Source organism: Oryctolagus cuniculus, chromosome 9, assembly GCF_964237555.1.
Source record: "Oryctolagus cuniculus chromosome 9, mOryCun1.1, whole genome shotgun sequence".
In the NCBI taxonomy this organism is placed as follows: domain Eukaryota; kingdom Metazoa; phylum Chordata; class Mammalia; order Lagomorpha; family Leporidae; genus Oryctolagus; species Oryctolagus cuniculus.
Window position 1 is genome coordinate 82284790 of NC_091440.1, and position 24165 is coordinate 82308954.

General features: G+C 47.1%; 1 protein-coding gene and 1 long non-coding RNA gene across 7 annotated transcripts in view; one reads left to right on the forward strand and one right to left on the reverse strand.

Moving 5' to 3' along the window:
• Nucleotides 1-24165, reverse strand: part of FRY (FRY microtubule binding protein) — a 492126-nt gene that overhangs the window by 275361 nt on the left and 192600 nt on the right. For 2 of the 6 annotated variants that reach the window (XM_002720581.5, XM_051831816.2), the window contains exon 1: nucleotides 901-1517. The exons of 3 other annotated variants lie outside the window; for them this stretch is intronic. In XM_002720581.5, coding sequence (XP_002720627.2) covers nucleotides 901-970 — 70 coding nt within the window. In that variant the 5' untranslated portion in view covers nucleotides 971-1517. Of the gene's footprint in view, nucleotides 1-900; nucleotides 1533-24165 lie in introns of those variants that run through there. One more of the 6 variants, XM_070049051.1, reaches the window with a different exon arrangement.
• LOC138843832 (uncharacterized) lies at nucleotides 1228-23558 on the forward strand. Its single transcript, XR_011378856.1, has 2 exons — nucleotides 1228-1305; nucleotides 21757-23558. It is a non-coding gene; the product is annotated as an uncharacterized lncRNA (long non-coding RNA).

The window sequence follows — 24165 nt, forward strand, 5'->3', positions numbered from 1 at the left end:
AAAATAATTGAAAGCCATTAAAGATCTGTGATACCGGATGGTCTTTTATCCAAAGCAAGCACAAAGGCTGTTGGGGAAATGGAGAGGAGTTTGTTTGTGAAGTGTTCAGAAGAGACAGGGCATCACTGATCATCTAAAGGCCCCATTCTAATCTGATTCTGGATCCACGATGGCTCAGAGGATGCCTTTTTGAAACAGCATATGGCTAACATCCTCATGTAGGTCACAAGTGGCACTTCGGAAGCCAGGACGCTCTATGAGCACGTAATCGACGATCAGGGTCAGCACCTCCCTTGTGTACATTACAGAAAAGCACGCATTCGGACCCCAGCACACGTCAGGATTTTGAACACGCAAATATGAAATGCCATTCTGAACAGCATCCCCACCGACAAGGAAGAGAGGAAAGGAGTCCGCAGCTGTCTCGTCCACGACAAGGATGGATCTTGGGCTTTGGACTCTGAAGCACTTTTCTCTCTTCAGACAATGCCCTAATCAAACAATTATGAAGTCCTCGGAAGCCTGCCACACCCCTTTGATTCAACTGTGCTTCACAAAATATTCAGATAAAGCCTCAACAAACCAAATAAACACCGAAGCAGGAAATGCAACCCAGAATGCCTGATTCTGTGCCCTACCAGGGCCTGAAGGGCTGTGTCCCCTGAACATTTAATCAAACAAAAATCTACTGTAATTCCATTGCACCCTTTGCACTTAAGCAACGCTAGTTCAGTCTCTGACATTTTGATTTTTCACAGCAGATGGAAGCCAAAAAAAAAAAAAAAAAAAAACTTGCTCGGGTCACAAACATGTGTGTCCAGTGGAGATTTCAATTCTCCAACCAACCTTACGCAACATCCAGCAAACAAACAAACAAAAAGGTTATATTCTGTTACTCACTATTACTCCAGGATTTCAGTAAATATTTGATACTGATCTCAAAGAAGCCCGAATCCTGCTGGCTGGCCATGTCTGCAGCATACAAAGGAGCTTCTAGGAGTGGAAGCTGCTGGAGGAGCAGGTACCGGGCGTGGAGATGTGCCCGTCACAGGTTAGCGCTGTAAGCCAGGGGTCAGGAGCCGAGTGGCAGGCTCTGCAGATCCAAGTCATTTAAAGGACACCGAGGAGCGCAACAGAGATGCTCGGCCGCTCCTCCTCCTCCTCTGGGGCCAGGACTTGCTTCTTATTTGCTGGGTGCTGAGCTCCCCGCAGCCCTCAGAGGCGGTGGCCACTGCTGCTTTCATTTCTGGGCTGCCATAACCAGAAATGCCTGCCGCCGGCTGCCCGCATGCTCTGCTCAGCCAGGTACAGTGCCACGGAAGTCCCCACCTGAACTGGGATCCGCTTTCTCCTGGGAGGGAGGGTTTCTTGGCTGGCCTCCCGGACGGACGCGGTGCGGGCGGGCGGCCTCGCTGCCCACACAGCCGCCACCGCTGGGGCCCAGGGATGGGCTGGGAGCGCCGCCCCCTGCCCCAGTCTCAACCTGAGCCACTGCTCGCCTGGTCTCCGCCTGGGCTGGAGGAGGAATTTCCCGACTCCTATGTATTCAAAAAAGCTTCTGGGAGCAGCCCGGGGCTGCTCTGGCTGCTACTTCCCCTGGCGTCTGGCCCCGAAACACACACGACTGCAGCGCGCTGCGGTAGGCTAAGCTGCACCCTGCATCTAGCTGCAGCTTCGCTCTGAAAAGCCCCATCCAGCAGCTCCGCTGCAGTGTAGAAACTGGATCACCAGCAGACAGCTGTGTGCCTCCCCCTCCTAGAAATGCAGTCTTTGGAGGGGCACCCCAGAGGAACAGTGAGTGCCCAGTGCTTGGTCTGCTGGGTTACAGAATGGCACGGACTCCACCACCGAGCTGTTTTCTCCAACGTCTCCTTTTTAAGAATCACGGAGCCCAGTGACACTTATTTTATTTGTGAGCGGGAGGATAAGGACCAGGAGCACGGGATTGCATGCTGCACAATAGCTTTTCACTGCCTGAATTCCTGCTACCAGGTGTCCTGATTTCCCTTCGCTTTGTTTCACGTTATCATGTAGCTTGACAAGGGGATTCAAGAAGAGTATTGTATTTTCATCATGACAGGCTGTGTTTGAGCAGGTGGGATCTGACCAACCACCTGCTAAACCACAGGATCCTTCCCCTCTCCATGACATTTATGATGAATGTTTTCTGAAAAAATTAATAAGCCATGTTAATAATTATTTAACATAACAGATGTTGGGCAAACCACCTTCCCCCATCCCCACCCCCGAACCAACATACAAACAGGACTTCCGAGATTCACCGATTGCTTGCAAAAAGGAAGAGAAAGAGTAGAATGTGCTTATTTTAAGACAGAGAATTGAAAAAATTGCAACATGAAATAGAACTTTTGCACTCTTTCCTGAAATGTCCTCAGACACTTTATGGATATAAAGCACTTTTTTTTTTTTTTTTGACAGGCATAGTGGACAGTGAGAGAGAGAGAGAGAGACAGAGAGAAAGGTCTTCCTTTGCCGTTGGTTCACCCTCCAATGGCTGCTGCGGTCGGCGCACCGCACAGATCCAAAGCCCAGAGCCAGGTGCCCCTCCTGGTCTCCCATGGGGTGCAGGGCCCAAGGATTTGGGCCATCCTCCACTGCACTCCTGGGCCACAGCAGAGAGCTGGCCTGGAAGAGGGGCAACCGGGACAGAATCCGGCGCCCCGACCGGGACTAGAACCCGGTGTGCTGGCGCCGCAAGGCAGAGGATTAGCCTAGTGAGCCGCGGCGCCGGCCCGGAATTCTTTTAATAATGTACCCATCCCTGAGTTGGGGGCTCATTTTCTTTCATCACCTGTACTTTGAACGCATGGCTTCTGGGTGAAACAGAACCCAAAGATTTTACATGAGATGAAAGCCGCACAACACCTTGGAATTAACAACCACGTTGGTGCTCAGATTCTACCTGACACCAGCCCTTACAAGCTTTGTGACTTAAGGCAAGCTATCCGCCCTGCTGAACCTTACTTTTCTCATCTGTAGAATGGCAGTAATACAGAGAGAGTTCAAAAAGTTGGTGGAGGGCTGGTGCTGTGTGGTGTTGCAGGTAAAATCCCTACCTGTGATGCCCGCATCCCTAATCCCAGCTGCTCCACTTCCCATCCAGCTCCCTGCTAATGAGCCAGGGACAGCAGCCAAGTGTTTGGGCCCTTGCACCCACATGGCAGACCCAGAGGAAGCTCCTGGCTCCTGGCTTCAGCCTGTCTCAACCCTGGCCATTGTGGCCATCTGGGGAGTGAACCAGTGGATGGAAGATCTCTCACTGTCTCTCCCTCTCTCTCTGTAACTCCAACTTTCACAATAAATAAATAAATATTTAAAAAAAGTTGGTGGAAAATAGAATTTAAAGATAAAGTCATATGGGTGTAAAACATTTCTGAAATCCAGGCAAATTTTTTTCATAATACACATTTCCATGACCTTTCTGAGAGCTGTACCTGTTTCCTCAGTTGTTGGAACCAGTAAATGAATAATGTATGGAAACTGCTCACTGCACATAGTAAACTCTTCATTACATCTTAGCTGTATCAGTCTTTACTATTCTGAACCCTTAGTGACTCCACACAACAGAATGTTAAGTGAAGTGCATTTGTGTACCATTTATGGCACTAAGATGTGTATTTTGAACACAATGCTAACTCCTTAGGAATAGCAAGTTAGAGACATATACAATCAGCTGCAAATAAGCAAGGATGTTATTCAATGTTGCTACTCAAACATACAGAGATTCTCTGCCGACTTCACAAATGAGACTTCGACTGGCTTTAAAGATGTTTAAATACTAGTGTAAACATACTAACTTGCTAGAATGCCCCGTGCATTTCAAAGGAAGCTGTCAGAAAAATGTAAATGCAACATAGAAGGGGATGTCTTTCCTAGCATGGAGTTCTCCCTGTGAAGAGTAAATGGGCGACCAGGAGCCCAGTCTGTCAGAACCTGAAACCTGCCTGGTGTCTGCCTCCTTTCTCATTGGAGCACCTTTAAAGAGAGCACAGATTGTCAAAGAACAGAAAAGGCCTTTTGTTTTGCTGAAAGGCCTGCAAATCAAATAGAATGACACCTGCTGCAAGCTGGGATAAAACACTTATCCTTTTGTCTCCTCTCTCTCTGGGGGGCTTAGGAAAAATTTTAGTCCGAATAGGAACTAGGATTGAGGGACTTTGAAATGCTGGTACAAGAATAAAACCTGAATCTGATTCTGGCTTCAGCTGCCACTTAAAATGACCTAAAGCTTTCACACCTGGAAACATGAGGGATCTTCCCTTAAAGATTTCTAAGGACATACAATGACTCTTCAATATAGGATATTAAATATAGGATATTAAATCTTTAATATAGGATATAGGCGTAGAATTAGGGGCTGAGAAAAAGAACACAGGAATTGCTGCAGAATTTAAGTGGAAGGCCTCAGAAAATGGTACTAAGTGGACAAGACTCAGAAAGTAGTAGCCTAAGACAAGTCATAACAATAACACCTCCATTTATGGAATAATAATAATCTTGTGCTAAGCATGCATTTTAACATATTTAATCTGCTCTTTAAGCCTACAAAGTACTATTAGCCCCATTTTACAGGTAGGAAAATGGAGGTTCTAAGAGGCATAAAATAAGCTCAAAGTCTTTCACCTGGTAAAATTTAAGTATAATAAATTTTAGAACCTGAGTGATTTATCCTAACTCACACGAGTTTTTAAAAATCATAAGCCAGGTGAGAATCACGGGAACCAAGTTCTTTGGAGAAAGTTCAGGAAGAGACACTCAGGCCCTCCTGATCAACAGCAGAGATGCTTCCCATCTCCCCGGCTCACAGACTCCCTGCCCTCCTGCCCCGATTTATCCTGGGCGAGGAACTGTTCTCTGGGGCTGGCAGCCCCACCCTGAGGAAACCTATAAACTTATTTTCAGTCAATCTGATGCCCTATGCAGGCTGTGGTCTCCGCGAGGGTGCCTAGCGTGGCATGGAGGTGGGGCGAGTAAGGATGAAAATCTAGCCTGAACTTCTCTTTCCAAGTTATGAAGGGGGATGGTCTCAGTATGTGGACCTCCCGCTGAGGGGCTGCATCAGCCCAGCCCAGGACTCCCTATGCAGAAGGGTGCCTATTCGTGGTTAAGACACCCAATGGGGTAGTGAGAGTCCCAGGTGGTGCAAGAGGCAATCCGCAGAGCACAATGTTTCAAGAAGGCAGTGACCAAGTGGTGGCCCATGTCCCAGCTTGCAGAGCAGCTGAATTGGATGAAGGTGGCAGAGGGTGCACCGACTGTATCTCACAGGCTGTGGCCTTTACCTCAGTTCTAACTACAGCCACATGTCCCAGCACTCCCTCCAGAAGAGCTGTTTTCCTTAGTGCTGTATCCCCTACAGCTCCCAGCACACGGTATGTGTGATGAACACACATTGAGTGAGAAAGTGAATGACCAGACTTGTCATGCCTGCCTACTGTTATTTGCAGCCTGTGGGAAAAAACGTGCAATAGACATGCAATTGGTTTGTGTTTTCATTCATAGTTCACTTACACTTTCCTAGCATTTTAGACTATTTTTTCAAGACTGAAATGTGTGATGTAAAAAAAAATGTGAAAACAAAGCAAGGCATACCATCTGGACGCTTGCCAACATCGAGAGCCATTACCTAATGATTTTAAAGCGCCTGATTGATTGGGTTAGGATTAGAGTCCGCCTCCTGTCCCTATGAGCAGAGCATGTGAGTATATATGTGTGATTACTGTCATAGAGTGACGTGCACATTCACTCACAGAACGTTAGGCGGAAGAGAGATGCTTTGCTAGCATCCTAAAGAGACAAAAGAAACTCACCTAATGTAGGAAAAAAATTGCTTTATCAATCTTTGATCAGTAGGTTCAAATTTCAAAGAAGCATTAAATATATGATATTCCCATTAGTATACATTGTGTCTTAAGAGGAATTGCTCCAAATCAAATTAAGTTTTTTTCTGGATTGAGTTAAAAGACAGCAGCTGAGATCAATGGTGACAAGTAAGGAGAAAGGGTTTCATTTTTCTTTAAGCAGTAGAATGATTAGGAGGCCTGTCAGAGAAAACCTAAAGGAGCAAGTGTCAAGATAAATAACAAACTTCTCTTTTGACCTGCTTTAGATGCACAATTCGGGCTGACCTAGCCCATTCTAAGAAACAGAAGAGAAAAATAAGACACAATGCCACACAATGTTCCTGTTGTAAGCCTACAGTGCAATAATCATTCCCTTAAGATAATCCAGCCCCCATGCACAAATCTCCACAATAAAGGATTCTGCAGGTTTTGAAAACACTGACTCCACTACTGTTCACTACAAATGTATTTTTCAATGAACTGAAAGACATTTACATTTTCTGAATATAACAAAAGTTCATTAGGCAGAGCTCATTGTTGCACAGATTTGGACATAAACAAGCTAAAAACCCATGGCTCCTAAAATGATTTTCATTAAAAAAATAGCAACAGAACCCAATTTTTCTTCCCTGCTTAGCTCCTTGGCCAAGGAGGTTTGTAAAGAACTGAGGGCCAGAACAAAAGCAGTGGATGCTGGTCTAGTGCAAGGGAAAGACCTTGTAGGATGTAAGTAGGAGAAGAAAATAAATGACACTGAGAAGCAGGGGAGGGGGAAGGAGAGCCCGGAATCCACCTGCTTGCTGCCCGGCACACGGAGGCCCCTCCCTAGGCCTGCCATCATCCAAGGCGTTGTTCTGAGTCTAGACATTGAATGAGCGCTCCACCTTGGAAGTAGAAACCCTGGGCGAGGCTGTATCACAGAGGAGCTGCATGGACAAAGCTGAACAGAGGGGCACACTTGCTGATGCTTCTCTAAAACTGGCAATGAGATATCATTAGAACAAGCCTGAATGAGGGCACCAGTTAATCCAGGCCTCCACCCTGGCCAAATGAAAACTGAGCTTCTCCCCTGATCCTGCTCCGCACAACTGAACAATGACTCCAAGACCTAAAAGTCAGAGGGTATTAATCAGAAGGGGAGTGATATTGCCTCCCACTGTCAAGTCCCTGCTCTCTCATTTAGAAGCCAAGGTGTTGGCACAGTTGTCAGCCATCCGGTGGTCGCCTCGATTTCCTTGTCTGTGGAGTAGTGCTTATCACACAGGTGTCCTGCAAGGATTAGCTGAACACCAAAGGCACATGACAACTGTTAAGGAGCAGATCTACAGCAAGTAATGGATGCAGGATATACAACAGAATGTTCTTCTAACTCCACAGTCAGGGTAGTAAATGCAGGAGAGGGACCCTGTCCTTCACAGGGAGATTCATCCCAGCCACCCAGGTCGGCAGCCAAGGAGAAGGTGGACCTGTCAGCCAGCTGAAGTTTTACAAAGGTAAAGATCAAAAGCCCAAATAGGCACACCTGTGACTTTTAGTGGCCAGGGTAAACCTCCATCTGAGTAGAGATTCTGTTTAGCTTAGTAGCAGTTTAAATTTACCTAATCCAGCCTTCTCATGGACTTCTCAAAGTAGGGCTTACATATTTGGGTATTACTAACCTAGAGTTAAAAGGAGATAATGTGGTCTGTATGTTTTTGAAAAAAAAAAAAAGAAAGAAAGAAAGAAAGAAAGAGAAAAGATTTGGCCTTAATTTCTAAGAACAAAGGCATGGCACACTTTCTATTTTATAAAGTATTTATGCACATATATGCAAAGAAAAAATATGGGAGGTTTGCCCCATGGCTTCTTATCACGGAAGCACACAACACCACTGATAACTTTGCTATCCGATTTTGAAATACTACTGGCAACCCAAGAAATTTTTTACACTCAAATTCAAATAAGGACAATAGAAAGACACTTCATAGAAAATGCATATTATGAAAAAATGCATGGATTTTAAAATCTTTTGCATCAAAATAAACGTTTTAATTCTATTTTTCCATACACTTTTGGAATTATCCTTTTTTATTATTTTTTTTGACAGGCAGAGTGGACAGTGAGAGAGAGAGAGACAGAGAGAAAGGTCTTCCTTTGCCGTTGGTTCAACCTCCAATGGCCACCGCGGCCGGCATACCGTGCTGATCCGAAGGCAGGAGCCAGGTGCTTCTCCTGGTCTCCCATGGGGTGCAGGGCCCAAGCACTTGGGCCATCCTCCACTGCACTCCCGGGCCAGAGCAGAGAGCTGGCCTGGAAGAGGGGCAACCGGGACAGAATCCAGCACCCCGACCGGGACTAGAACCCGGTGTGCCGGTGCCGCAAGGCGGAGGATTAGCCTATTGAGCCACAGCGCCGGCCTGGAATTATCCTTTTTTTAAAAGATTTATTTTATTTGTTTGAAAGAGTTACAGAGAAAGGTAGAGACAGAGAGAAAGGTCTTCCATCCGCTGGTTCACTCCCAAGATGGCCGCAACAGCCAGAGCTGCGCCGATCCGAAGCCAGGAGCCAGCAGCTTTTTCTGGGTCTCCCACATGGGTGCAGGGGCCCAAGGACTTGGGCCTTCTTCTACTGCTTTCCCAGGCCATAGCAGAGAGCTGGATCGGAAGAGGAGCACCCGGGACTAGAACCAGCACCCATATGGGATACCAGCACTTCAGGCCAGGGCTTTAACCCGCTGTGCCACAGCGCCGGCCCTGGAATTATCCTTATAAAAGTAACTTTAACAGTAGCTAACTGTTAATATGAATACATGATTATAAAATATTATGTCCTTTCTGAAGAAGAAAAATGATATTTTCTTTGTATATTTTTATTTACCAAAAATAAAAGAAACTGCTTAACATGATAAATAGCAATTATGTTTATATTAATTGATATCACCCTTTCCCAAATACTATTTGCTATCTAAAGGAGAGCTAAGAAAGAGCTGGTTCTTCCTCAAATGAATGACAGTCCAATAAAACAAACAAAAAAGACAATCTCATAGCTGCAGTAAAAATCCTTGTGCAGCAAGATGTTTCTATAATTTGATGATAAATATTAAATACCTCCCTAAGGCTAGCAGTGAATGTTCCCGCTGATGTCCCCAATTTCATGCACAAAGATAAACATTAGAGTTTAAGTCATAAAGGAGCAGATCAACTTTTCCACAAAGGTACATTTCGATGTACAGTTAATGAAATCTGTAATTTTGAGGCCAGTGTAATGGCGTGGTGGGTTAAGCTGCTGCTTGCGATGCTGGTTGCCCATATGAGCGTCGGTTCAAATTCCAGATGCTCCACTTCTAATCCAGCTCCCTAGTAATGTGCCAGGGAAAGCAACAGAAGATGGTCCTGCCACCCATGTGGGAGACCCAGATGGAGTTCCAGGATCCTGGCTTTGGCCTGGCCTAGCTCCAGCCATTGAGGCCATCTGGGGAGAGAACCAGCAGATGGAAGATCTCTCTCTCTCTCTCTTTCTCTCTCTCTCTGTAGCTCCCTCTCTCTCCATAATTCTGCCTTTCAAATAAATAATCTTTTAAAAAAGAAACCTATTTCAAAATCAATAAAGTCATAAAATTTGAAATTTTGATTATTCATTTATATTGCTACTTAAATTTTATTTGCACTTTTTTTCCTTCTAGTTATAATTGCATATTTACAGTTGTAAGTACAGTTATAAGCACCAAAAAAGGTTGGGGGTTTGAGAATTAGGAAACTGTTAATTTGGTTTCTTATTGTGACCCGAAGACCATGACCTTGGTCCAATTATTTCTCTACTTTGGAAGACACTGCTGCTCATCCCCAAGCTGCCTCTCTGGGCGAGCCTTGATTTTCCACACATGGGGGGACCATGGCACGAGAAAAGCAGAATACCAGGTCACACATCACTGTATGTAAGTTTTTGCCTTACGTTATGGACTTTGTTGGCAACTGATCGGCTTTCTCAGTTATGTCTGGATTACACTGGAGTCAAGAGTGTAATGACAGCACACACCGGCTACGCGGCAGGAGAAGATGACCAAAACTGAAAAATAATTGGGGATTAGAAGGCGATAAATCGATATGAAATGATCAAGTCGTCTGCTGTGAACTTAATGAGGCAGCATCAAAGTGCTTTGTTCAGCTTAGAGGAAAACAGCAAGCACACATCTAGACAAGACCAGGGACAGACCACAGCCGGAAGCCAGTGCATTGTCCCCGAGAGGAAGCACCATGGAACCGGAGGATTCAAGGCGGAGACAGCATCCCTTCCCTTGGAACCGCAGCTTTAACGAGTGTCTACCTTGCTGTGCATCACAGATCGCACCTTCAAGTCTGCAGAATGCCTGTCTGTTCCCGGAGCCTCCTGGGCACGGAGAGTCCCTGGGGCCTGCTGTGGTCCACCCCCGACGCCAGTGCAGCAGAGGCACATCCATCACCTTCCCCACCTCGAGACGTGTAAGAAGGGGCAACTGTGCCGGCGCCAGTGTATTTTGGAGGACAGAGAGAGTTTTGCAGGGCGTTTGTTTGGAAAGGCTGAGAAATCGCAGACAGGCAGGCTTTGTGCAGGAGGGTGGGGTGGCAGGCCCGTGGCCGAGCAGCCCCGCCACACACTCAGCGCGGGAGTCAGAGCGAGGGGCAGAGTAATGATCTTTGCAGATCGTCAGGCTGAGTGAGGTCACTCTGAGACGCCCAAGGAAATGGAGGGGGCAGGGGAGGGTCATGAATGTGACCTTCTGTGCTGGCCATGGAGAAATCCAAGCCCACAGTTTTGGGTGAACCCCTGCCCCATGGGGTACTGGCTACAGTGATCCACTTCTGCATTTGACCTATTTCTCTCCTCACGTAGAAGGGGCACGTACGTGATGCTACCCTACCCACTCTTTACATAAAGTCGGTTCATGATCTCAAAGGAAATGATGGGGCTGAAAGGGTTTTTGTATCCCTGGGGGCTCTGCTCCCAGTTGCGTGGGGCTCCATAAGAATCTGACAAATAAGAGGGTGGGTGGTCCCTTCTGGGCTCTTCTCCCTTGAAGACCAACCCTTTTCCAGCCTGCTGGACTCCCTGCTCCTGGTGCAGGGGCATGCACAGGGGTGTCCTGCCATTTAAGTGGCCACTCACCAGCTCCAGGAATGTGCTGGTGGTTTGCCTGGTCTCAGCCATTGGTCACTCCCACCTCTTGGCGTAAAGACAGGATGGGTGGCAACCGGGGCTGGCTCACTACTCCGCCCTCCCTCCAGACTTATTTTCCACCTTTTTGCTCCCCAAGGGAGCTTTCCCCTTTTTCTTATACTTTGGAATTATGTTGAAAACTCTCCTTTGCCTATGAATTCTTACGTCCCAGACTTCTCACATACAGAATTAAAGTCTGCATCCACTGAAACACGGGGTAGCTGAAGAGGAAGGCAAAGGGCCAGGGATGGCCTTCTTTTGGACTTTTGAATGAAAGGCAAGCTGACACAGTGTTTCTCAGAGTGAGGAATGGATCAATCAAAAGGCTGTGGGCACTGAACACGGCTGCTGCCTCCTCTGGCTTTAGCTCCTCTGTGGCACACGAGCACACTGAGACTGAACGGGTCTCACAGGTAGAGCAAGGCAGAATGATGATCATAACAGGGCTGGGGGTTACACTGGTTATGGTTCAGAGCTAGGACTGGAACTCAGCACTAACTCTAGGCTGATGTCCAACAAAATGCAATGAGAGCCACACATTTAAGAAATTAAAAATCAACAGGTGACACTGACTTTGGTAACATATTTTGTTTAACCTGTGGGCTGAAGTCATCTCAACATGTAATAAATATGAAAGCTAATGAGATGTTTAATATTCCTTTTGCACTAAAAGTAAAAATACACACACTAAATGTGGTGTGTGTATTACAGCACATCTACAAGTGCACAGTGTGGCCCAGTGTTGTGGCGCAGTGGGTTAAGCTGCAGCTTGGAACACACCAGTATCTCATATCATAGTGCAGGTTCAAGTTCTGGCTGCTCTGCTTCCAATCCAGCTTCCTGCTAATGCACCTGGGAAGGCCACAGATGATGGCTCAAGTGCTTGAGTCCCTGACACCCAAGTGAGAAGCCAGAATGGCGTCCTTGGCTCTTGGCTATGACCTGGCCCAGACTTGGCTGTTGTGGTCATTTGGGGAATAAACTAGTGGGTGGCAGATCTCTCTCCCCCATGCTCTCACTCTGGCTTTTGCTCTTTGAAATAAACACATAAACAAATATTGAGAAGTGCACAATAACTTCCAGTGGCTAGTGGCTTCTTTACTGGACAGTGTAGCACTAGAGGGTTTCTGACTGTTTTTGTGCCATGGGCTCTTCTGGGAGTCTGGTGAAGCCCATGAGTGCCTTCTCAGAATAATGTGTCTATGTGAATAAAATGGGACACATAAGATTATAAAGAACAGCAATTATTTTGAAAGGCAGTTATTAAATTATTTTTTACAGACAGACCCCAAATTGTGGTATTGCATATGCCTGTTTTCTTTAACACCACATTAAATAACATGATCCAGAGGTGGGTGGGTATATACTGAGCATAAGAATCCATCAGTACAGCTAAAACAACTGTAATGTGTTGAAAATACCCGTGACTGACTTCTATTGGTAGCAAGGTCACAGACACTGCGAATACTGCTGTAGTTTGAAGAAAACACTACATTCTGGTTAAAGGTTAGCAGAAGGTAAAATGTGCTACTTCCTATCTAAGTTAATGGACCTCCCAGTCCTACCTACAGACTCACTCCAGAGCATGTGCCTAAATCACAAATTACTATCTGTCTCCCAAGACACCAGCTACCCTTCAGGGGGGTTCACAGCTTCCAGGAATGCTTGAAGATCATCACAAGTTTTGTTTATATACTTATTATTGGAGAAGCAGGGAGACAGGAGCAGGGTGTAGAAGAGGGGATGGAAGAGAGAGAGAGAGACAGCGAGTTCCCATCTACTGGTTCATTCCCCAAATGCCTGCAAATGCTGGGACTGCATCAGGTCTAAGCTAGGAGCTTGAACTCAGTCCTGGTGTCCTACACGGGTGGCAGGAACCCATCACGAGCCAGTACCTGCTGCCTTTCTGAGAACGCATTAGCAGGAAGCTGGAGTCAGGAGCTGTCTGGTTATAGGAGAAGAGACTTGTGCTCATAGAGGATCTGCTTAATGGTTAAGGAGTTTTACATTTTAAAATGTGTTTGGAACTAGAAGAAAGTAGTGGTTGCACGACACTGGACATGCTATGAAGTGTCACTTAAAAATGATTAATTACATGCCGTTTCATCTCAGTAAATGATTATGTCTTTCAAGTTTGAACACCTTTGCTCTGAAAGGCTTATCCCCAGGTTCTTTCCCTTGGCCCTCTGCTCTCTTGCAGTGTGGCTACACTGCCACCTGCTGGTGAAATCTGGACTCCAAGACTGGAGAGGCCTGACTGCAGGAGGCTGAGGAAGTAGGCAGCCCTGCAGGGGAGCCAGGCCCAGCCATACCTGGATATCTACTTCATCAGGGTCTAGAGCCTGCACCAGGATAACCGTCAGCCACTTTGAACTTGGGGCAGGAAAGAGGGATGTTTTCCATTCTCAGCTGTCAGTCCTGAAATGGTTCTCAAAACTCATTGAATCTTACTGGTTCACTTACCTGTCTGTCAAGTGGGAACAAGATTCCTATCTGCAGTAGCAGAAGGATTAATAGGAGGCTAAGACATGCATCTAACGCAGGCAAATAGGCACACAATGACAGTTCCTTTCCTCGCCTTCCTGATTCCTGCAGGTGCTTGGCATGAATCTATGAACCCCAGAGAAGACAACCCGTACCTCCAAAGTGCCCCCCAGTTTCAGACTGCTGTTGAAAGAAAGAAAAAGGCGGTAGAATTTCTGGAGAAAAATGATTTCCTAGTCCGGAATGAAAATGAAAAGGAGAAAAGAGAGCAAGGCTCATGACACACAGGGAAGAAACTGCATATAACCTGAAGCCAGAAGACAAAAGCAGCAAGGGCCAGACGAGTTCCAGGTGTGCAGCCGGGGTGGGAAGAGAGGAGGAACCGGAAGACCTCACAGACAGTCTAGTTATTGCCACAAATACTGCCTGCAGGGGGTGGGGGTGGGCAGGGAGGGCGGGGAGTGAGCAGAGAAAGAGCAGAGAACACCAAGAAACGCATGGCATAGTATTTGCATATTTTTGTAAGTGGGCTTGCATGAAAGGTTCCAATTTCCTAACATGTTCTGCAAAAATGGGATGGAAGGGAGACTGAACGGTGAGATACAGTAATCAAAAATCACCAAAAAAAAAAAAGACACAAAAGTCATCACGAATTTTTCAAATATGAGGCCTGAAGGTACAAGCAACTGAAGGGGCAAATACGGAAAGAAGGAAGGAGGGAGGGAGCATGAAACTCATCTGAAATAAAACAGGCAGCCAGATGCCCGGAGCAGAAAGCACTTGCTCCCATGTCACAGTAGCAAGGAGCTGGGGAAATTCTAAAGAGTGGTACGCTGGCATTTGGAGTAGCACAGGAAACAAAATTAAAACCTCATCCTTATATATAGCAGTCTCTCCTTATCTCTAGGGGAAAAGTTCCAAGACTCCCGGGGGATGCCTGAAGCCCAGGCGAGGATGGAACCCTGTAGGTTAATTGAATATAAGGCCTGCGATTCTGTGTCGGCTCACTTGATAGCACGGCTGGCCTCTGAGTGAGTACAGGACAGGGAGCGTATGCAGTGCAGCCACGCTGGACATAGGCAGGATGGCGCAGGACGGCAAGGAGATTGCATCAAGCGACTCAGAACAGTATGTAATTTTAAACATGCAGGCTTCTCATTTCTGGAATTTCCTATTTAATAGTTTTGGCCCATGGTTGATTGTGGAAGCCGAAGGAAATGCAACTGTGGATGAGGGGGTGGGGTGGGGGCACTGCTGTGCTTTTTAAGAATGTCGACAGGACCCAGGGGGCAGCAGGTAAGCAGGGTGCAGGGCAGTAGCCTCCCCACCAGGTCTTCCCTGCTCTCTGAAACAGCCTCGTCTGCCTTGGCCACGGCACAGCCTCGCTGCCTCCCTCCACGGGGCGCCTTCACCTCCTAGATGGCACCAGCCAGCCACGCTCCCACGCTCCCAGGTTTTCTGCCACTGCATCCACATCTCCTGATGCCCGTTTCTCCTTTCCCAGGGACCTCAGCCACATCAGTCTCTTGCATCGTAACCCGTTCCTTCCTAGCACGTACCTTCAGTACCTCTCATCTTCCAAGCAAGTAATAAGCAAAACAAACCCCTCCTCTTCTCCCACCTTTCCTGCCGGCTGCCACCGTACCACCCTGACTGCCTTTACACCGGGCCCTCAGTTCCTCTCCCAGCCCCCGCCCTTTTGTTCCTTCCAAGCTGGATTCTGGGCCACGTTCCTGCCTAGGGGGCCTTAGCCTGCCCTGAGCCAGTGGGCCTATCTCAGTCCTTCCATGGCATCTCAGTGGCATCAGACACAGCTAAATCACACCTTCCTCTCCAGGCTCCTCCCTCTGTTGCACCCCGGACCTCACACTTCCTGTTTCCAGGGTTTAGAGGGTCGGTGTGGCTGCCACTCCCAATCTCCTCCGTTGCCTCTTGCACTCTCCCCACCTCCTCTTCTCCAGGTGCCTGGTCTCTTGCACCTCAGGGTCTTGGCAGTGCTGCTCCACCCGCTTGGAGGCCCTTCTCCCTTCTCTTCCCTTGGCCCAGTCCTACTTCCCCTTCCACCAATCTAAGTATTACCTCTTCAGAGGCATCCTCCCTGGGCTCAATCCAGAACCACGGTTAAAAATTTCCTCTTGCTACATTTCCTTTTCTTTGATGGCTCATAGCACATTTTTCACTTTTGCACTTAATTTTGTAATTATTTTTCAATATGCTTTTCTGCCTATCAGTTTCTCTAAGTTGACTGCATGTTTATCTTCGTCACTATTTTACTCCCTATGATCCGAGTCTACAAGTGAACACAGCACACAGGGCACGTGGGGGCACTCAGGAAATCATTAGTGGATGAACAGTGATGCAGGTAAACGAATGAATGGACAAACACGAGAGAACTCTGAAAAGTTTGTGTAAAACAGAATTGAAAATCAGTTTATTTGGGTGCAAAAAATGTGGACATCTATGCAATCAGGGGTCTTTAAAAAATTCTTGGGAAAATGTGTATTATGAAAGGACTGTGCATGAATGTCAAAGTTTTACATCAAAGTAATCTTTTAAGGTTTAGTCATTTTATTTGAAAGTCAGCATTACAGAGATGGGAGCGGGGGAGAACTATTTTTCATATACTAGTTCACTCCCCAAATGGCCACAATAGCCAGGTCTGGGCCAGGCCAAAGCCAGGAGCCATGAACTCCATCCAGGTGTCCCATGTGGGTGACAGGGCCCCAAGCACTTGGGTCACTATTGTGTTCCCAGGCACATTAGCAGGGAGCTGGATTGGAAGTGGAGCAGCCAGTGCTCTGACATGGATGCTGGCACTGCAAGTGGCTTCCTACCCCATGAACCCACAACACCAGTACCTCCAAGAGCTTGTTGAAGTCCCCTGTATTCTCCCCCATGGCAAGGCGTCAGAGCAAGGCACTGACGTCAGCCTGGATCCCGCAGGGCTTTAATCTCCATGCAAAAGCTGGTCCTATTTTTTCAGATGTCTGTTTGAACAAAGTCCTGTTTGGAGCCAGAGAAGCATGATGGGAAATAAGCAGGAAGCCAAGGGGGGAGAAGAGCCAAGGAAAGGAAGATGGAAGCAAACGCTGCTGCTGTTCTCAGTATCTGACTTTTTATTTTCCCAACAGTCTCTGGCCACACCAGGGGCAGATGGGGCTCCTCCCCTGCCGTGTGCTGTAGGCCTAGAAACTGCAGAAGCTGTGCACGGGCGAGACAGGCAGTGCATGAGAGGTGTGGGGAACCGCAGGAAGCTCTGAAGACACAGTGAGAATCCCGCAGAGCTGGGAGGGGCGCATTGTGTCAGGCAGGCAGTAAAATTCACGCACGATGTAGGTGGAACTTTCTAGCCTAAACTGTAAGGAACACATCCCGGATCCCCACCGGGAGAGAACTGGATGCACTACAAGGCTGTGTCCTTTTACATGCCCCCAAATACCTGAGTAACAGATGGATGCCCCTACATTCATTCATCATGAGACAGAGAGCTGGGTGTCCATCTGTTACTCGTTGCATGTTAAAGGAGACACTTCTCATAGGAATGATTTCACACCCATGTGAAAGAAGCAGAATCAAGGCAGGGCTTTGCTTCTACTAAAGACTGCTTGCCGGCGCTGCGGCTCACTAGGCTAATCCTCCGCCTTGTGGCGCCGGCACACCGGGTTCTAGTCCCGGTTGGGGCGCCAGATTCTGTCCCGGTTGCCCCCTTCCAGGCCAGCTCTCTGCTGTGGCCAGGGAGTGCAGTGGAGGATGGCCCAAGTGCTTGGGCCCTGCACTCCATGGGAGACCAGGAGAAGCACCCGGCTCCTGCCTTCGGATCAGCGAGGTGCGCCGGCCGCGGCGGCCATTGGAGGGTGAACCAACGGCAAAAGGAAGACCTTTCTCTCTCTCTCTCACTGTCCACTCTGCCATCACAGCTCTCAAACGATCCTGAAACTTTGTCTTCTTAGGAAGAATGGGAGGTATGGGAAAGTCCCAGGACAGGTGTCTACAGAGGACTGAACTGCAATGGGAAAATTTGGACTTTTGTGTCCTTCAAGCCAACACTGTTGAGAGCCTGGGGACTTGGCTGTTGATAAAGGGTCGAGGGTATTGCTGCCTTGCTGCTCCTGGTCAATCAGGTTGGCAGAACCAGCTTTACAGATGTGGTAGCCTCTCATAAAACAGCACACAAGACTTCTGTGTCATGTTTACATATTTAACTCGCTCTCCCCCTCACAGCCAAATTTCTTAAAAACTATCCTTTCTGTCTCCCTTTCTCAGCCTCACACATCCTCCAACATACGGCCCCTGCATCTCACTGCAAACAAGTGAGTGTGTCACGACCGCCGATGCCTAAACCCGAGGAAACTTCCGGTGCTCCCCTTATTTGGTCTCTTGGCAGCTTCTGGCATCGTTGGCGACGGCTTCCTTTGGGCATTTTCCTTTTATGTTCTCCTCCAGCCTCTGTGACCACTTGGTCTCATGGTTTTAAGGGCTCCTCCTCTGCCCATCCCTGTAATGGGAAGAGTAACCCAGAGTTCCACAACGAATGAAGTTTTCCTGCCTATATGTACACTTGCCTAGGATGTCTGTTGGAAAACCCAGACCACCAGGATTGTCTGATATTTCTCAAATTGTGTCTCCAGTTCAGATGAGGCACTCCACTTCCATGCGTTACCTCTCTATATTGGATTGCCCATCCTGACCCAGATTCTCCTTAAGTACCTGAAATCCAACAAGTCTAAATCTGAGCTCATCACGTTCCTTCCTTAGTTCCTACTTTCTTTTCTGTTGCCCTAATGATATCACCATTTACTAAGTTACTCAAGTTGGAAATTCAATAATCTCCTTTTTTTTCATTCCCCATATCCAAAGACTCAGCAAGCCCTGTTAATTCTACCTCTGAAACAATTCTTGCATCTGTCTCTGTCTCCATTCCCACCATCACGGTCTTAATGGAGGTACTTGTAAGTCTTCACCTGGCCCAATGCGACAGTCCAATGTTCTCTCAGTCTTCCATGTCCTCCGTGTGGCTGCCATAGTGTTCAAGGGTTCTCCTCACTCTTGGGAAAAAGCCAACCTTTGACTGTCACACAAGACCTCTTCCTACTTGTCTAATCTCCTGCGAGCCCGTGCTTCAGCTGTAGAAAACTGCTCTCGCCACTGAACTTTAAGCTCCTGGAAGGAAGTGGAAGGCCGTGCCCCTCGTTTCTGCATTACTGGCATCTAGCTTAGTGCCTGGCACATAGATTCTAAAACATGCTTATTGAATAAATACATTGAAATTTAAGATGAGGTTTATCTTTGTAGGTGAGCCCAGAAGCAATGGGTATGATAGTATTCTGTTTATTAAATATATAAAATATATTGTCTTGCTATCCATCTACCAAGTGATTTTGTGTAGAAATTTCTAGAAATAATAGAAAAGAGATTCCTTACTTGCTTAATACAAACTAAGGGCTAAAAATCAGATGACAGTGTGGAATATCTTGTTCCAATTAAAATATCTGAGTGATGCTAGAGATTAGTGTTGAAATCTCTTACTGCAGAATTTCCTTAAATGCCAAATGCTTAGGCTTCAGAAGAGTGAGCAGATGCAGGTCTGAACCTTACAGTCCATGAACCTTACAGTGCTCTGCAGACACCTGCCCATGACAAGGCATAGTTCTCCTGTAATATTCTTACCTAGTGATGGTTCACAAAGCATTAGCTCTAACCAAGAAACGCCACTATGTCTTTTTTTTTTAAATTTATTTGAAAGGCAGAGCTACAGAGAGGCAGAGGCACAGGGAGAAAGAGAGAGAGAGAGAGAGAGAGAGAGAGAAAGTCTTTCATCCACTGGTTCACTCCCCAGATGTCCACAACGGCCAGAGCTGGGCTGATCCAAAGTCAAGAGCCAAGAGCCAGGAGCTCTCTTGGGGTTTCCCACATGGGTGCAGGGGCCCAAGCACTTGGGCATCTTCCACTGCTTTCCCATGCCATAGCAGAGAGCTGGATCAGAAGCGGAGCAGCCAGGTCTTGAACCAGCGCCCATAAGGGATGCCAGCACTTCAGGCGGTTGCTTAACCCACTATGCCTCAGTGCCAGACCCACCACATCGTCTTAGTCTGAGGCTTTCTTTTTCCAAAAAGGAGCTATTTAATACACCTTGTGCTATGGTTTGGAGGGTTTCAGTTTGTCCTCTGAAAGTTCATGAACTGGAATCTTGGTTCCCAGTGAGGCCAAGTTGGAAGGTGGTGGAGTACTTCAGAGGTATGGCCCAGGGGCACATGGTCACTGGAGCACTGTCTTCAAAAGGGACCAATGCTGTTCTCATGGGACCCCGCCAAGCTCCCGTGGGAATGGATCCTTGAAAGAACAAGCCTGGCCCCTGCCTCCTTCTGGCTTCCTGTCTGATCACGTGACCTCTCATGCATGCACTTCTGTGACCGCGACGCCATGCACACGAGGTCCGCACCGGAGGCTGCACAGGTGCGGCAGCTTGAGCTTGGAGTTCAGCCTCCCGAACCGAGCGGAACCTCTTTCCTCTGTGTATTACTCAGCCTCGGGTTTTATTCTACAGCAGCTGACACTGGACTAGTACAAGAGCACTTCAACCGGAGGACGGAAGATCTCGCTGCCTCTGCCTTTCTGTAACTCTTTCAAATAAATAAATAAATCTTTTAAAATAAAGTTTCTGGAAAATGGAATTAAAGATAAGATTATTTTGGTGAGAATTTTTGAAGCCCATGCATACTTTCTTTTTCCATAATTATACATCTTCCATGAACCTCCTAAAGTTTCCCCTGTTTGTATGGATTTTAAATTTTTTTTCCACCAAAGGAAACACCTTTTAATTCCATTTTCCATGAACCTTTTGAAGTGTCCTAATACACTTTCTTTTTTTTTTTTAATTTTTGACAGGCAGAGTGGACAGTGAGACAGAGAGACAGAGAGAAAGGTCTTCCTTTTTGCCGTTGGTTCACCCTCCAATGGCCGCCGCGGCTGGCGCGCTGTGGCCGGCGCATCACGCTGATCCGATGGAAGGAGCAAGGTGCTTCTCCTGGTCTCCCATGGGGTGCAGGGCCCAAGCACTTGGGCCATCCTCCACTGCACTCCCTGGCCACAGCAGAGAGCTGGCCTGGAAGGGGGCAACCGGGACAGAATCCGGCGTCCCGACCGGGACTAGAACCTGGTATGCCGGCGCCGCAAGGCGGAGGATTAGCCTAGTGAGCCGCGGCGCTGGCCCCTAATACACTTTCAAATCATATGAAGGTCCTGCTTACAATGTCTTTGAATTTGACACAGGAAAATAATCGGAGGCATTTAAATACAAACTACTTAAAGGAGGCTCCAAACGTGGTTCTTGTTTTTGCAAACCTTTTGTTCAGGACCAACTAAAGTTTTGTCGATCCGAGTCCAAGCGCAAAGCAGTGATACTTGTATTCAGTTGCTCTGGATGAACACTGCTCCTGAAGCCCACGTGTGTGGTGCTCCCTGTAGTAACCTGCAGGCTGGCAGACGGCCACGGTCATGCTGGGACTGCACAGGCTGAGCCACGCTTGCCTTGCACAGCGTCACCTACACCTGATCTCCTCACTCAATCTGCCCCTTAGGGTCTGACCTAAGCGAACACTTGGAAGCAGAGCAGTGCTTGCTTGGTAAGTGAAAAAATTCTCAAGGTTTCTCAGGATGCAGAGTGCCCACAGCGGAGCAAGTGGAGCCCAGGGCAGGCCAACTATGCCTGAAAAAGAAGCCTGGCATCAGGAAGTAAAAAACAGCAGCCTATGTTTTGCTTATGTAACCACCTGCCACCCATGGGATAGCCCCTGAAGTAGGGAAATGTGGGTGTAGGGGAAATCCGTAAAGAATTAGAGTGCTTATTCCAATTTCAAGCCACTCTGGCCTGGAGCCAACCCTGATGCTTTCCATGGAGGATGAAAATATGGCACTTGTAGGACTGATTGCTAATAACAGATTGCACAATGTACCACAAAAGTGTTCTCCGTCAGGCAGACTACTCTCACACCTACATTCAGGCATAAACATGGATGTTTCAACTTCTTTCCTAGTTTTATAAAGCAATCGTGTGTGTGTGTGTGTGTAGATACCCTTCTCCCCCACCCAGATACATATCGATACAAACCCTGGGATTCATTCCTTATCCAATCAAGAACACAGATTTAGGAGCGAGTGCTTAGCCTAGTGGTTCAGATGCCCGCGGTCCACCTGCCAATGCCTGAGTTTGATTCTTGGTTTTGCCTCCTGATTCCAGCTTCCTGCCAACGCAGACCTGGGGAGCAGTGCTGATGGCTCAAATGGTTGCATCTCTGCCACCCCTGTGGGAGACCTGGATTCAGTTCCCTGCTCCTGGCTTCGGCCTGGCCCAGATATAAGATCTACAAGCATAAGGGTTATGTCTGTTTTATTCTCTGCTTGGGACAATGCCTGGCATGTGACAGATGCTCAAGAAGCACTGAATGAATGAATGAATGAACACATCTGCTTGCAGTTTCACTTACTCTGTCTATGGTGTAATGCAAAGTGACAAACGGGCGTGTAAATTGGTGTTAAATAACATCCACGTTAACCAGTGCTCACAATAGCACCTCTCTGCTCCAGGACCTTGGCAAGCTATGGCAAATGCTAAATCAAAGGTCAGGTCTGAAAGTCTCTGCAAACATTTCTCTGTCACACCTGCTCTCTCGAGGTAGCCTCCGGATGGGTAACCTTGCAACAGTCAAGGCTAACGTGCCATGCACTCAATCCTGAGGTTTCTGAATCTGATGACAGCACTCCCATCCCAGCTGGAATGAGTCAGCTCAGTGGACTGGCAGCTGGAAGAAGGCAGGTGTCTCCCCATTCAAACCCGGGGTGTGACGGCAGAGGATCCTCGTGGGGACTGTCTTGTGGGGGAACAGGTTGAGCCAGGGCAGCAAGTGCAGACCTGGTTGTTGGAGCCAAAGGTGCTCAGAGTAAAAAGAGGGGGCACCCTGCAGTTAGTCTGGGTGAAGTTCCGGCCTTGGACCCACACTGCTTCTGGTTTCTAGAGTGACCTTGTGTGGGCAGGTGCCCATTTAAAATGGACATTGCCTTGAGCCCTGGCACTGACAAACACAAGCCTTCTGTTTTGCCAGTGGTGCTCTTTCCGGTTAGATTGAAAACAACTTTCATGTCCCCCAGGATGAGCAAGACACTTTAAATGGATTTGACCTTTAAGAGTCATCAGGCAGACAACTTGAAAGGCCCTTTGTGATTAAATGTGGCACAACCAGAGGAACATTTAAGACTCAGGCTAGTGATACAGAAACCTTAGCAGTGGGCAGCTGTAATCCTGCTAATATTTCTAATTAGAGTCCCACTTTATCCTGTATTTGATCAGGAGACCTTTAGCTGTATAACTAATGGATACGACTGTTGGTGCTACTCTGACCTGCTGGATGTTTCAATTAATGAGCTGGATGAAGGCACATGTGTCACATTTATCACATTTGGGAGTAAATCGAAGGTGAGAGGGAATTAATAAATGGGAGCTAAAATCCTGCCTATAAATGGTTGGGACAAGCCTGGAATAATGGGCCAAAATTTAAGAAGTAATATTTTATCTCAGGATAAGAGTCAAACCATAATTTGAACCCTTTCCTTCTCCCCAAAAATACTTATCAAAAGTGTAATGCCTCCTGCCCCTTTCACATGCATTCATTTTAAACAACACATATCACAATTTATGGCTTATTTGCTGTTCACATATTTATCGATAGCCTCTACTGATATATTTTAAGCTGCAAAAGAGGGAGCAACCCTGTGGAATACCCAGTGGCATGTGGCAGGGGCTCCAGACTCATTTACTAAATGCATAACTGAATGATCAAACAAAGCATGCAAAGAGCGAGGGACAAGAGCTATAAACAACAAGCAAATCCCCAGAGGTCAATTTCACTTATAGACATTAAGGTTTTTTTGTACTCCACAAATTAGCTACCCAAATTAGAGAAAATGTGCAATATTTGTCTTTTGGGGTCTGTCTCATTTCACTAAGCAGATTATCAAGTAAATTAAAAATTTGTTATTGCAAAAATTAAAAAAGAAAAAAGGAGAGGAAGGAGGAGGGAGAGAGGGAGGGAGGGAAGTATCATTGTATGCTTAGAACTGCATCTATTAAGTACAAGAAATCTGTTGTTTGTATTAATTTAAAAATGTTTTTTTAAAAAATGGAGAGAGGGATAGCACGAATAAAATCGAAGTTGTCAAAAGCTGGAATTTCTCATTGGCTGGGAGCTCAGCATCACTTAGCAAAGGTAGCCTGGACATCCAGGCCCCGGGCTGGGACTGTCCCACCAGGCTCCTTCCATGGAGTTGTCCTCTCACTTCTGTGTGTTCCACCTGAACCAGAGATGTGTCTTAAGGGTTGAATGGTGCTCTCCAAATTCCCAACTCGAAGTCCTAACCTCTAGAATGCAAAATGCCACTGTATTTGGGGATAAGGTTCACAGAGAGGTTTACATTAGGTCATTAGAGTAGACCCCAATTCAGTCGGACTGGTGGCTCTATTAGAACAGGAGACAGGCACAGACCACAGAGGGAGCCCACGTGAAGACACAGGGAGAGGACAGCCAATTACAAGCCGAAGAGAGAGCCTCAGACAGAGCCAACCTTGCTCACACCTTGATCTTGGATGTCCAGT